The sequence below is a fragment of the Poecilia reticulata genome, chromosome 14 (assembly GCF_904066995.2).
Source record: "Poecilia reticulata chromosome 14, P_reticulata-male-v2, whole genome shotgun sequence".
Classification (NCBI taxonomy): domain Eukaryota; kingdom Metazoa; phylum Chordata; class Actinopteri; order Cyprinodontiformes; family Poeciliidae; genus Poecilia; species Poecilia reticulata.
Window position 1 is genome coordinate 23,739,138 of NC_088843.1, and position 14,524 is coordinate 23,753,661.

Here is a 14,524-nt window from a genome sequence, read left to right on the forward strand (position 1 = left end):
AATAATAATTATATTGCATACATTGTATCGTTCTTATTCTTAATAATCATAAAATCTAGTCATTAAAGTGTGAATATACAAATATAAGTCACATTGGAGCCACAGAAAACTTATAAAGAGGATTTATTAGCTTACATGTTTGAACTATTCTTTCAATAAATATTTTCTCCTAAATCAGGACATGAATAATTTGCTATGTTGAATATTTTGATGCTCTACTAAACCAATTGTCACTGATGAAAACTTAAGCAGCATTCTCCTGGTCACTGTTACGCTCATCAAGCTAAAAAAAACAGTCACCGCTAAAATACAATCCTGTTTGGTCCAATTTGGGTTTTGGTCAACAAGTGACATGCAAGAATGAGAAGAACAATGCATAATAATGAGGAGACTAAACAATAATCCATATTCATGGATTCAGAGGCTGAAGGCGGGACAGTTTTAATTGGGACTCCTGAGAGTGCGCTGACATTTTTTTTGGGTAAAACCAGACTCAGCCTCTTGTGCTTCAACAAAATCTATTGCTGACAAAAAATGAGCTGAGATTCACTTGATCTGTGACACGTTCACATGTTCTCAGGCGCCTCTCGGGCATGGTTCCTGAGCAGAGCCTGAGGCGTTTTGTAGAAGCCACGGTGAGCCTTGGGGAGGAAGAGGAGGGAGAGAGCTTCCTTCTTCCTCCTGTTTTATCCATTTATCCATTATATGGCGGCTTGCTCATCTGCTGGGGAATACTCACTCTGTCTCTGTGCATTTCCTCATGTGGGACCGGGCTCAGGCAAACCCTTCAGGGCTGAATGTTTGTCAGAAAGGAACATTTTGGTTCAGCTCTCAACCAAAGAAATGACAAATACAGGGATGATACAGGCATCTGAAAGCCTTGAAAAGTCTCAAATTTCTATTTTCAGGGTTTGGAAAGTGCTTTATTTCTGTATAAAGTTTGGTTTTCAAACTGAACAGTTTTGTAACAAAGTGCAACCTGATGATTCATTAAAAGCCAAAGTTTGGAAATGTTATTTACAACTGAAACTGGATTTTTTTCATACATCTAATAAAAAGACACAGATAAAATTTTTCTCACTGTCTAAAGTTAAATCTGGCTTGTTTTAGGTCAGTTGGCATTACCAAAATTATTTTAGCTTTCTTTGTTTGTCTTTTACATCATTTACCTTAACACCATTTGGTTAAATTGTTTCAATGTAGTGTATGTTAATTATTACAAATGACTCAGTGACTTATTGACCATCTTATATTTCATACATTAAACAAAGTTATTGAAATTGAGGGATTTTTTTTTCTTTTTTTGTTAAATTTGTGTTTTCATCTTAGACCAGTTAGGTATATAGGGTATTTAATTTTACTGTGAGAAAAGTGTATGAACCCTTCAAATAAAACCAGGACACAGCTGTTATTTGATTTAACTGTATTTATTCCCATCATTAATGGCTGCAGAGATAAAAAGCAAACAACAAATTTGGTTCCAAATGTTCTTGAATTCATAAAATAAGTTGGCCGACTAGTTTATGACTGAATTAATCACACAAGAAAGGTAAAACTTTGAGTTCTTTCAGTTCGTTGCACATTTTAAGTGTCCACCATGAAGGTGATGGAGCAGTCGACACTCTCAGGGCTGCATCCTTCTGCAAAAGCAAACAGGAAGTACATCACCTTCCTCACCTTGGCCAGCTCTGCGATCCTCTCCCCGAACTCAGCCGCGTCCGCCTCGTAGCACTGGGCGGGCGTGTCCCCTGCAGCTGTTCTCCAGAACACACCGACAGGCTCCAGCAGTTGGCGCGTCATCAGGTTGGTGAGGTCTGGAGTCCAGAGCTGCGAGATGGCCGTGATGGTGAGGCGCCCAGGCTGTGCCAGCCGCACCGTCCAGTTGGAGAAGCAGAGCGACTGCTTGGAGAAGTCCAGTCGGTACACAGACTCGTTGGGCCACAGCAAGCGCTCGCCCTCCTGTCGCATCTGGCTGCGCTGCTGCAGGGACTGGACCCGCAGGCGCATCACCTCTGTCAGCTGGCCATCCAGCCGGAAATGCAGCTCAGTCTTTGCAGACATTCTCCCACAGCACTCAGCGGTCGTCAACAACTGCAGGCTGGATTAAAATCGGCTTCTGTGTCCAATCTTGACTTTTTCTCTGTCCACTATCTCTTAATCTCCGTCTGTTTCTGCTGACTGCCACAGTTTGCACGACTTCACGCCTAAGCAGCCTTAAAGAACAGAGGGAGGGTACAGATGAGCCAGGAGAAAACAGGATCTAATTACATTTCAAAGCAGAGCTCAGCACCGGCCCGCTGGGAGCTGTGCTTAGAACTGTTTGTCACACGTTTGTTTTTGACTTTGCTCGCTTGGTTACAGCAGCACATCCAGAACATAAAGTTCTATCTGGATCGCTCAAACTTATAATTCAATTTGCAGATATTAATGAAAAAGTCAGTCCCTGATGTGTTGATTTTGGTCAAGAGGAAAAGGATGAGAAAAAAACCTTTAGTTCATTCCTCTTGGGACTTTAGAAATAACAGGGAATGCAAATCACTGTGTACTTCTGTTCAGTCTTAAATGGGATCTATTATACAAAATTCCAATTTTGCACTTTTTTCGGCTTCCATTTGACTCCCTACTGTACAGCTACTGTAATATGATATCATAGAGGAAATAAAGGAGAAGGAAATTTCTGAATTTGAAAAGTTGAAAATTTGCTAGAAAATACTTGAGAATTTTTTTTTGGAAAGCTTGAAAATTTCAGCGTTTCAAAATTCAAAAATCTTTGACTTTTGAAACTTTTGAAATACCACTGTGTGCTTTGTACAATGGCTGCTAGAAAAGACAAGTATTTACTTGTTGACTTAACCTGAGTGAAGTTGGCCCCCCCACCTTCTTCAAATCAGACAAAATTGATGTCAAACGTTTGTGCTACGTTTGTGCTGGTTTGTGCAGCAAAAATTTTCGTTTGTGCCGCTATCATTTTAAGGATATAAAGAAATGTTTCTAGAGGTCATCCAAGGTCAACCCCCCCCACCTTCTTCAAATCAGACAAAATGGGTGTCAATCAACTCAGCTACGTTTGTGCTGGTTTGTGCAGCAAACATTTTTGTTTGTGCTGCTTTGGCTTTGAAGATATTAATGAAAGTGTAAAGGGCAAAAGGTCAACCAGCCCCTCAACTTTTATGAAATCCAACTTTCTTTATATCTTTAAAATGATAGCGGCACAAATGGAAATTTTTGCTGCAAAAACCAGCACAAACGTAGCACTAACGTTTGACACTAATTTTGTTTGATTTCATAAAAGTGTTCAAGGAAGAGTAGTAGGTCACATTTAAGATGAATCACCTCACTCCCAGAGCTCTGTTGCTTCATCACAATAGATGAAAGCTAAGATAGATAAAGTGAGCAATAGAAGCATGAAAGATAACCATCCAAAGGGCCACCAAATGACTGTGATGCGTCTCTCTCCTCCTGCTCTGGAGCAGCAGCGGGCTGGATTCTCTCCATCGGCACAGAGTTGCCTCCTGCAGAGAGGTTTGGCAGGAGCTGCTGTTCAGTTAGCTCATCTTGACATCTCCAGGGATACCCGCTGGAGGCCTGTCACTTCGCTCACATGTTGCTGTCGCTCACTGTTCATAGTGTTGGAGGTTCCACCACTGTCTGTACAGAACTGGGAAAAACGGATTTGCTCCCTTAAAGTTTTATTTTCTTTCTGTTTTTTTTAATGTCAGACAAAGATAACTTGATTATATAGAAAAACAATTTTCAATGATGAGAAAAAAAAATCAAAACCAGTCTGACCCTTTTGAAAAGTTCCCCCGCCTTTTTTGGCCATTTTTTGATGTCATTGTCTTTCTGCATAGCTCATATGTTCACTTACTGATAGGGATCAAATAAAGAAAAACACTGCTTAATTGACTTAACGCATTTCTTTTTGTAAATTGACAAATACATTGAATTACAAATTTATTTCAGAACTCTGAACCAGTACAGCACACTTCAATGCACCAGCATGTTTGTTGGTCAAACAGTAAATATGACGGGACGTGATCTTACTGAAACCTCCGCTCATACCGTGTCTTCCATCTCGTTTTGCTCCAGGTCATCCCGGACTGGAAGGAGCAGGAGTGGGACACCGAAAAGCCTGACTCGTATGCTGGGATTTTCCACTTCCGCTTCTGGCGCTTTGGTGAGTGGGTGGACGTTGTGATTGACGACCGGCTGCCAACAGTAGACAACCAGCTCGTCTACTGCCACTCCAATGACAGCAACGAGTTCTGGAGCGCCCTGGTGGAAAAGGCCTACGCCAAGTCAGTATCAGTACCAGCAGATATTCAGCCTCAGATGAGGAGATGCTGATGATTTACGTTGTAGTTTTACACATTAAAGCTGTAAGTCCTCAGCGGCATACCTGAAATAAGAAATAAGATTAGTTACCATAACTACGCAGATGAAACACAGTTCTATATTACGAAGATATCAGGTGACTCTGAACCCATCTAAGCACTGGACAGATCCTTAGAACAAATTGATGTGTGGATGTGCCATAACTTTCATTCATCAGAACAAAAACAAAACAGAATTTGCTATCTTTGGACCTAAAGAAGAATGATATAGAGTCAACACACATCTTCAGTTATTACAACTAAAAACCACCGATCACGCATAAATCTGGGAGTAGTGATGGACTCTGACATGAACATTCAGAGCCACATAAAGACAGTTACAAAGTCGGCCTTCTATCACCTGAAGAACATTTCCAGGATTAGAGGACTAATGTTCCAGCAAGATCTAGAGAAACTCATCCAGGCATTTATCTTTAGTTGCATTGATTACTGTGACAGTGTCTTCACAGGTCTGCCTAAAAAATAAATTCTCCAGCTGCAGCTGATCCAAAACGCTGCTGCTCGTGTTCTGACTAAAGCCAGAAACATAGAGCACATCAAACAGTTCTAAAGTCCTTCCACTGGCTCCCTGTAGCTCAGAGAATAGACTTTAAAATTCTGTTGTTAGTTTATAAATCACTAAATGGCTTAGCACCACAATACATTAAAGATATGCAGTTGTTGTGTCAACCTTCCAGACCCCTCAGGTGTTCTGGTTCTGGTCTGCTCTGCATCACCAGAACCAGAAGCAGAACCAAATGAGGAGAAGCAGCATTCAGCTTCTATGCACCACAAATCTGGAACAAAGGTTAAATTTGTAAATAAGAATTTGTTCTTAATTACTCACCTGGTTAAATAAAGGTTGAATGAAATAAAAAATAAGTAAACAACCTTCCAGAACATTGCAAAGTTGCTGAAACACTGAGTTCCTTTAAATCAAGGCTAACCCCACCTCCTTAGAGCTAGCAAATGGATCAACATATTTGATCAAAATATTTGATGTGTATTTGCTTGAGGATTTTAATGATGGCAATTGACAAAATATGTTGCTTGTTTCACAGTTGATGACTGTATGATGTTTTTATGATGGAAAGCACTTTGAACTGCCTTGCTGCTCTAATGTTCTACAGATAAACTTGAACTTGAACTCCTTTCCCTGCAGGGTTTACGGCTGCTACGAGGCCTTGGATGGGGGAAACACAGCAGACGCCCTGGTGGATTTTACGGGGGGTGTTTCGGAGCCTGTGGACCTTCTAGAGGGTCAGATGGCGACAGATGAGGTGTCTCGTAACCAGTTGTTTGAACGAGTACTCAAGGTCCACAACAGAGACGGCCTCATCAGCTGCTCTATCAGGGTGAGCTAATGACATCTTTCACCGAACACTCATAGCTTCAGACCCCATCTGACATCAGACATCCGGCTTAGTTTGCTTCTGTAGAAAACTAACGACTATTCTAGTGATTAATTGATTAAACTGATTAATTGATTAAATGGGTAAAAAAAAAATGGGCACATTCTCCAAATTTTTAATTTAAGCTTTACATACATACGTATATAGACTTTTTTTTACTGGTTTTTCCTAACATCATTTGATGAGTGTTTTTCATCAAATGATGTTTTTTGCAAATGTTCACTCCAGTTAACTATTAATTAGTTGATGATTATTTAAATTGTTAATTCTGATTAATTGTTTCCCCCTAGTAGAAATATTCTGTAAGATAATGAATGAAATATCATGCATTAAGACTTCTAGGAACTAAAAACGTAAAGTTTATGACATCATACTTTCAGAATCCAGGAGCATCAATAATAGGTTTCTAAAATTATTGTTAGTTGCAGCCCTAAGCACTTTGTATTGAGTTGTTGCTGAAAATTTTCTACATAAATAACATTACCTTTACCTTTAAGTAGTGGATGATTACTGATGTTAAATATTGAAAATAAATTTTAAAGAAAGAAAGTAACATTCCAACATAGATGCTTTCCAAAGATCTTCCCACTGACCCAGATGTTAAGTTTTTATGGATTTCACAGAAAAGATCATGTTGTCTTTAGCTTTTTGGTTCTTCCTGAATCCTGACTCTTTCGTTTATCCAGGCGACCACAGTGGAGGATATGGAGGCTCGGCTGGACTGCGGCTTAGTCAAAGGCCACGCCTATGCTGTGACAGACGTTCGGAAGGTGCGGCTCGGTCACGGACTGCTGGCCTTCTTCAAATCGGAGAAGCTGCACATGATCCGCATGAGGAACCCCTGGGGCGAGAAGGAGTGGAGCGGCCCGTGGAGTGACAGGTAAACACAATGCTGCAAATGTTTCATTTTCAAACCTCTTGAAGCTGCTGTCAATTCAGTCAATTTTGATGTAACTGAATTGTCTGTGTTTGTTAAAGGAGGAGAAACAATGAATATATCATTTAATATGTGACCTTGCTATGCTACGGGCTAAACATTTTCTCTGAATTAATTTCCAAAAGTGAAATGGTCCTCTGAGTCTGACTTTGACACGCTAATTTCTAAGAGACTACATGAAAAGAATGAGCAAATCTCAGATGACTGGACAGAGATCAGCCCATAAATAATGCACACGTTGTAGACAAGAGAGCAAAACAGTGGAAATGTCACGTAGACACTGAAAAATGGAAATGCAATCAAGCTAATGGGCCTCCAGTGAACAACAGGGAGTGAATTCAGCCCTTTCAGACGACTGGTTTCAGGATTTCTGCTTCACTCGTCCATCTCTGCTCCACTGAGGAACAGATAACAGTCACATAAAGGTCCTCCCTCCACAGAAACCAAGCAGGGAGGTGGTAACTCTGTGTAATAATGGAATATGAATTATTGATGGGGGTGAAAGAAACAGATGTCATTAAGGAAACGTGAATCATCTCATTCACTGACTGTCGCTGAATTATTTAGCTGAGGTTTGATCAAACCTGTTGCTGAGTGGAGGCTGGAAGGCTGTTAGGATGGAGCAGTCGATCATAAACAGAGACACACTTAGAGAAGTTATAAGATTTCCCAGAGCCGTAAACACACAGCAGACATTAAGGTTTAGCTTTGAGCTATGCAAACTAAAGCTGTTCATTGCGCCATGTGACTGATTCACTGTATTTATTTATTTTTAATTGTTATTATATATGTAATAGTAGTAAAATTATAGTCGTAGTAGTAGGAGTATTCTATTTTATCATGTGTGACTGATGCATTATTTGTTTTCATTCATTTACTTATTTATTTGTAAGTAATAGTAGTTGTTTAATAGGTCGATGAAGTGGTAGTAATAGAAGTATTTGTCATGTGTGGTGGTTGAGAGGTGGTGAGGATGAACGCAGGAGACCCAGATGATGATGATGATGATGATGAATTTGATGATGAGAGTAGCCCAAAAACAGTCCAGTCAGGCAACACGGCAAGAGCAATAGCACACAGCTAATAACCGGTAGCAACTAACAAGGAGACTGAATACAGGAGCTAAGGCTAACCAGGACTTTAAACAGTGCGACTGGAGAGCTAGACCAAGAGACAAAGACAACAGGTAGATTTAAATACACAGGGAGGGTAATCAGGTAACTAGACACACCTGGGAAGCAATCAACAGGGAAGACGCAGAGACAACAGAGACTCACAGGACAGAAACTGAACACAGAAAACTCTTAAAAATAGATACACAGAAACACGGATCATGGCAGTATTAGTAATAGCAGCAGTAGTAAATGTTGCAGTAATGATGGTTGCAGACAAAGTAGCTGTAATAAGTACTGCTACTTATACGGTGGTTAGTATAAGTAGCAATAATAGAGGTAGCAGCAGGCTATTTTATTACATGGAATTTGTGCACTAAAGATTTTATATGTATTTATTTATGATCAGTGTTTAATAGTAGTTGCAGTGGTGGTTGATGTAGTAGTAATAGAAGTATTAGTAATAGCAGCAGTAGTGGTATCAGTTTGGCAGTAGAAGCAGTACTAGTACTACCTGCTACCTCTACTACTAGTATTAGTATTATTGGTAGCAGAAGTGGTAGTTGTAGTAGTATCTAGATAGTTAGGTCAATAAGATACTGATCCAAAAACATTTTCATGTTAATTTGTCTGAAAAAGTCAGTAACTTTTTCATTTAACATTTAAAAGCTATCAAATGTCATTTAATCATCATTTATTGATCTTAAAAAGTTCTGTCCCATTTAATTTGAACCCTTTTTGTAACGTTTGGAAAAAACATAAACAAAGGAATCAGCAAAAACTCTATGCACTTTATAAGTAGAACTAATTTGTATTAAAGCAAGTCAGATAAGGTAAAGTATTACTTTTTAATTTGTTTTGAGTTTCTTTTAATGTACAACTCTGAAAGAAGAAAAAACGACATGTTTTAATATTTGCGATAGACTGTGCATATAGTTACTGTGTGAAATAAAAAAATGCGCCATTGTTTCAACGAGGTGCTGTGTTCCTGCTGATTTCAGCTCTGAGGAGTGGAACAAGGTGAGCAAAAGTGAGAGAGAAAAGCTGGGCGTCACCGTGCAGGATGACGGCGAGTTCTGGTGAGACCCACAATACTCCTAACACTTTGTACCAATATGACTATCACAGAATAAGCTGATGATCCTGCAACACAATACTGCTAATAATACTACTATTAAATACAAAAGATTTTAATATTGCTAGGTGTAATTGAGAGAGAATTTAAGATTTCCTGGGCAGCATCAAATAAATAAAATTGAAAATCAAATAATAGTGATAATGTTAAATTAATAATGTTGAAAATGATAAATATTCATTTATATTACACTGCAGAATCAAATAAGCTTGAAAATGTCTTATTTTTTGCGTTTTTAGATGCACTATTTGGTACATCAATTACTGTACTGCCAATTTAGATTTTCATATGAACCGTAATTCAATCCAAAAAATGATAATTTGTGCTTCTTCTTTTTTTTTTAAATTTCCGACAATATGGTAAAAACTTATTCCAACTTAAACGTAACTGCAGCATATCTTTTGTTTGTACGTCAGGCTTTCTCTTGTGAAAAAATAATGTTAATCACAGTTAATTCATGACTGACCAAGGGAATCAATTGTAATTTTAAGTAGATCAGAGTTGGTCTGAATGGATTTTTCATTTAACCAATTAAATCTATAAAGAAAGCTTTGTTTTACTTAATTTATCATTGTCTGATATTTGTTTGATGAGCCAAAACATTTAGGCTGAAAGGCTTGTTGTAACCTGTTAACATTCCTCTTTGCTCTGATTTCCTTTCATTTGAACCCATTTAAGAACTTCCTCTTTTCCTCCAGCCGGTTTCGACTCTCTCCGGTCTATCTTCTCCTCTTTGCCTGTCCTTCTGCAGGATGAACTTTGATGACTTCTGCCAGTATTTCACTGACCTGATCCTCTGCCGCCTCATCAACACCTCCTACCTGAGCATCCACAAGACCTGGGAGGAGGAGGTGATGAGGGGCTCCTGGATCCACCGCCAGGACCCTCTTCGGAACCGATCGGGAGGCTGCATCAACCACAAGACCACCTTCCTGCAGAACCCTCAGGTCGGTCAGCAGCAGTTTTGGTCAAGTTACTTGGAAATAGGGCTGGACTATATGGCTGCAAAACATATCACAATGTACAGGGTTGATAATTATTGATCAGGTTTTTGTTTTAAATATTAGAAATGCTGCCAAACTAGTGGTGCCAAACTTCTCTGTTTCATCCAGTTTTCCCGCCACGCTGCTGATTTTTATGTGTAAACAGTTATGAGGCACGGTGGCAAAACATGAAACTGCTGCTGTGCAATTTACTCAACAGGTTGTTGCTAGGCAACTGAAGTTGGGGAGAACTTGTAACTACTTGTCACTCAGCAGGTTGTTGCTAGGTAACCAAAGAGTGAGTGAGTTAGCTCATGCCACCAACCTAGCTTAGCTGGCCATGAGAAGTTGAGCAGCTAAAAACGTTCCTCTGCCTACATCTCCCAGAATTCTTTGCAGTTCAGTGAAATTATTGGATATTCTATCAGATGTATTATCTGTTGATATTGATCACGTATCTATGGGGACATATGTTGTTATTAATTTATTGTGTCCAGTCTTACTTGTATATAGTAATTAGTTGCTAATTACTGATTAATTCCCAATACAGTTATCCAGTTACGTTACTGATTACTTATTATCAAAAATATTGTTTTTATTACTTTACTTTGTTACTTAGTTTAAAAAAATGCACAACCTCAATGCACTGTAAACGATATACCTTTCTGCCTAATTCTTTGTATAGACCATCATATCAAATTTAATCAAAATGTATGATTTCAATTAAATCTAATGTATGTGATAGACTCTGTGTCTATGACAACTTAACTTAATTAATTTAAATTAAATTAAAATGTAACTTAATTTTAATTGATTTAAAATTAAACTTAATTTTAATTCAATTAAAATTAAGTAAAATTTTAACTTTGTTGTTAAAAATAAATAAAAACAATGACATTTCTTCCTAGTTAAAGTCTGTCTTACAGCAATACACCTTCCACAATACAGGCTGAGAAAAATCGACAGAATAGCAATAATATTCAATCAAGTTTCAATCATTGAAGTTATAGAACATTTCAGCAATAAGGGAGTTCAAAGTGCTTTACATCATGAAAAATATAAAAACATCATAAACACATCATGCAATCACCAATTGTAAATCCAGTTAAAAAATTACACATCAAATATGTTGATTAATGTTCCATTTATTATGGTTTAAAAGCAACTCTGAACTGGTGGGTTTTTAGTTTTAGTGTTTCAATGTTTCAGCAGTTTTGCAGTTTTCTGTAAGTTTTTTCCAGATTTAAGGTTCATAGAAGCTGAACTCATCACTGGTCACCAGCTGTGGAGGGTAATAACAGATTCTTGTTTTTTTTTTCTACCAGTATGTGTTTGACGTGAAGAAGGTGGAGGATGAGGTGCTGATCTGCTTGCAGCAAAAAGAGAAGAGAGCCACGCCCAAAGAAGGCAAAGGGGAAAATCTTGCTATCGGCTTCGATATCCACAGGGTAAAAACACCAAAAAAAAAGAGTTTTTTAAAAACATGATTGCTTTTATTTTTTCCAAACTTCTGCTATAACATCTTGTCAATCTGCAGGTGGAACTGAATCGAAAGTACCGTATGCACACAGCCCAGCAGAAAGTAGCCGGTTCCATTTACATCAACTCGCGCTGCGTCTTCCTCAGGAAGGAGCTAATGGAAGGTCGATACGTCATCATCCCCACCACCTTTGACCCCGGGCAGCAGGGAGAATTTCTGCTCCGGGTCTTCACTGATGTGCCTTCAGACTGCAAGTAATTATGAGGGGCGACCGAGAAAGCCTGTAATTCAACCTCTTTAAGACATTATAAAGACGGGTTGATCTTTGCCAGGTTCTATGGTCATTTAAATCTCAACTCTTAAATCTCTACAAAAATACTCATTAAAGATGCAGAAATAATGAGCTTATCAGTTTTGTTTCTAACGTCATAAACATTGAATCTTTAAACTTTCTGTTTGTGTTCAAAATGAATAGAACGTGCTTGTTGCTTTGTTGGAAAGCACCAGCAGCAACAGAAGCTCCTTCAGGTTGAAATATCTCAGTGTTTTTATAAACTCTCTCTCTGCAGAGAACTGACTCTGGACGATCCTCCTCAGACCTGTTGGACAGGGATGTGTGGCTACCCTCAGCTGGTCACTCAGGTCCATGTAGTGAGTGCTGAGGGGCTGCAGGGACAGGACACCAACGGAGGTAAACAGCAGCTGCAGTCTGAGTGGGGGCCTTCAGAGGGCTCTGTGGAAACCGCAGAAAGTTAGAGGGAAAATGAGGGAAAAATATTCAAAAATAAAGAAATTGAATTCCATACATTTTTTATGTTAAATTTGTTTTCAGTTTTTTTTTTTTTGTTAATGAAAATAAGTTAAAATAAATCATATTATTTCTGATGCTCATTTTCTGATTGGCTGCCGGTCAAATTCATCAAGCTGCTTTGCTCCTTAAGCTACCATTGCTGGCAAGACATCAAAAATATTCTGACGAGACAAAAAATAAGAGAAAATAAGATTTGATGGAATTAATCTAAAATATTACACATTTTCCTATCAAAAGAGGGGATTGTAATAAAAAATTGTGTTATTTAATAATAAAGTCATAATATATTTTCTGATAATAAGATTTTCTGAAACAAATCTCATGGCCATCTAACAGTTGATGTTTCTTTACATATTTTGTAGCATTGTGTGTCGATTAACAAAGGGCGTTCCCAGCAAGAGGTTAATGCTCTTTGGGGGATCGTGGCCTGGAAATATTTGGGAACCCCTGAACAAAGCTAGTGTTTAGGATGGAGCAAAAGGTACCACAGCGCCTCCTGGCTGCCATTCCTTATACTTTTTCTTTTACTGATTTCATTTTAGTAGTAGCTTTAATTTTACAGTTTACTTAAAGCAGTTAATGAGCTTTATTTACATAATCTATCAACAAAAAGTACTTCATAGAAAAAGAAAATCCATTCGGTCAGTTACATATGGTCTATTTTAATCCGGTTTATTTCAGTACAGTTAAAATGTGATGAAAGACTGGAAATAACTTGGAAACATTTAAGGACGAATCACTTTGCAACAAGAATCCTCCGAGAATCCCCCTCTTGATTTTTATAACTGAAGAGTCAATGACCTTTAAAAACCTAAGAATAATTTTTAACCTAAACTGTGAAATTATTTACTTTGTAACATCAGACAGTTGGAGTCTCCTCATGTTTTCCAGTCTCCTCTTAAAATATAATTTTTTTTTACTGGATTGTAACTCAGTTTGAAGTATTGGCTTACGGCTACTTCTATTTATTCTTTATTGTTTCTTTGTGTTGTCAGTGTTCAGCACTTTGGCCAACTGTCTTGTTTTTAAAGTGCTTTTAAATGAATGTGGGTTGGATTGGAATCAAAAAGAGGCATTTTAAAATACTAAAAGGCTTAGAATACTATTTATTTTCGAAGATAACGTCTCTGAGAATAGTTTGGATACATTTAATAAATAGCAAAGAAATAAGCTGTTGTTTCAGTACTTGCCCTGCCAGACAGGGAGAAACTGGTTCCAGTCTCTGGTAATCTGACTGGTGCAACTCAAGTAGATTTCATGCAAACATCATGTCTAACACTTTTATTTATCACAGTGTTAATTGCGTTGTAAACCCCTTAACTCATTAATTGTGAACAAAATCCATAGTAGCAACAAATACAGATAAATAATTGTCAAGTCTTATCTGAATCTTTTTAATCAGTCAGTGTAAATTCTTAATTTTTTGACTAGGTTAAGATCATAATCAAACTTTTATCTGCAGAAAAAGATAATTACATATTTATGTAATTTTCTGCCTTTTTTTGTTGCAGCTGTGGATTCTTATGTGATAATCACCTGTGAAGGAGAGAGGGTTCGTTCACCAGTTCAGAAAGACACACGTTGCCCAAATTTTGACATCAAAGGCCTGTTTTATCGCAAAAAGCCCAAGGAAGCCATCCATATCGAGGTGAGCAGTCACTCTGCTGATTCAGCACTCATTCAGGGTTTAAACCCCAGGATGGTTTTAGAGTAAAGCTGCAGGTCGATCCACTTGTCTGCGGGAGCCACGAGCAATTCAAGGTCTAAACACTAAATATTCAACTGCTTCTAAAAACTTAGAAACAAACTGTTTCTGCTGTTTTACACAAAACATGAACTGTTTAATATTAATATTTACCAAAGTAGACATTGCTGGTTTAACCATTTAATAACAGTCAAATGGGGATTAAGAGCTGGGTCATATGGAGAAAAAGAAATTATGAACATGACAGCATATCTTTGAATATAAACTGGAAAAAACATTAAAATAAATTTTAACTTGTTTAAAATGCGGCCTTTTGGATATTTGTTGACCCCTAATGTTTTTGCATCCCTCGACTGCAAAGAATGGTACCAATTTGGTGATTGATGTTTTTTTTCTTGTAATGAAAGTTACAATTTACTGAGACATTAATATATGAAAATGTTACTACTAAATGTAAAATCTTAGAAACAACACAAAGTATTCAACTTTTAATAATCAAGCTCTTTGCTTTCCATTTTATTTTGCAGTAAGTAAGGGCACAAATATCCAACAAGTTAAATTGGTTGAGTTTATTTA

General features: G+C 37.8%; 2 protein-coding genes across 2 annotated transcripts in view; one reads left to right on the top strand and one right to left on the bottom strand.

Moving 5' to 3' along the window:
* The window catches only part of LOC103476305 (calpain-5-like), a 45,413-nt gene that overhangs the window by 18,834 nt on the left and 12,055 nt on the right, over positions 1 to 14,524 (top strand). The window contains exons 4-12 of the mRNA XM_008428546.3: positions 4,090 to 4,298; positions 5,536 to 5,728; positions 6,472 to 6,665; positions 8,836 to 8,913; positions 9,721 to 9,916; positions 11,278 to 11,400; positions 11,490 to 11,686; positions 12,002 to 12,123; positions 13,755 to 13,891. Coding sequence (XP_008426768.1) covers positions 4,090 to 4,298; positions 5,536 to 5,728; positions 6,472 to 6,665; positions 8,836 to 8,913; positions 9,721 to 9,916; positions 11,278 to 11,400; positions 11,490 to 11,686; positions 12,002 to 12,123; positions 13,755 to 13,891 — 1,449 coding nt within the window. The remainder of the gene's footprint in view (positions 1 to 4,089; positions 4,299 to 5,535; positions 5,729 to 6,471; positions 6,666 to 8,835; positions 8,914 to 9,720; positions 9,917 to 11,277; positions 11,401 to 11,489; positions 11,687 to 12,001; positions 12,124 to 13,754; positions 13,892 to 14,524) is intronic.
* On the bottom strand, positions 1,323 to 2,650 carry LOC103476304 (olfactory marker protein-like). The gene has a single exon (XM_008428545.2). It carries the CDS (start codon positions 2,059 to 2,061, stop codon positions 1,585 to 1,587), a length of 477 nt encoding a protein of 158 aa, XP_008426767.2. The 5' UTR covers positions 2,062 to 2,650; the 3' UTR covers positions 1,323 to 1,584.

Excerpts from the sequence above, each read along its gene's own strand:
- LOC103476304 (XM_008428545.2), bottom strand. The coding sequence starts at position 2,061 with ATGTCTGCAAAGACTGAGCTGCATTTCCGGCTGGATGGCCAGCTGACA.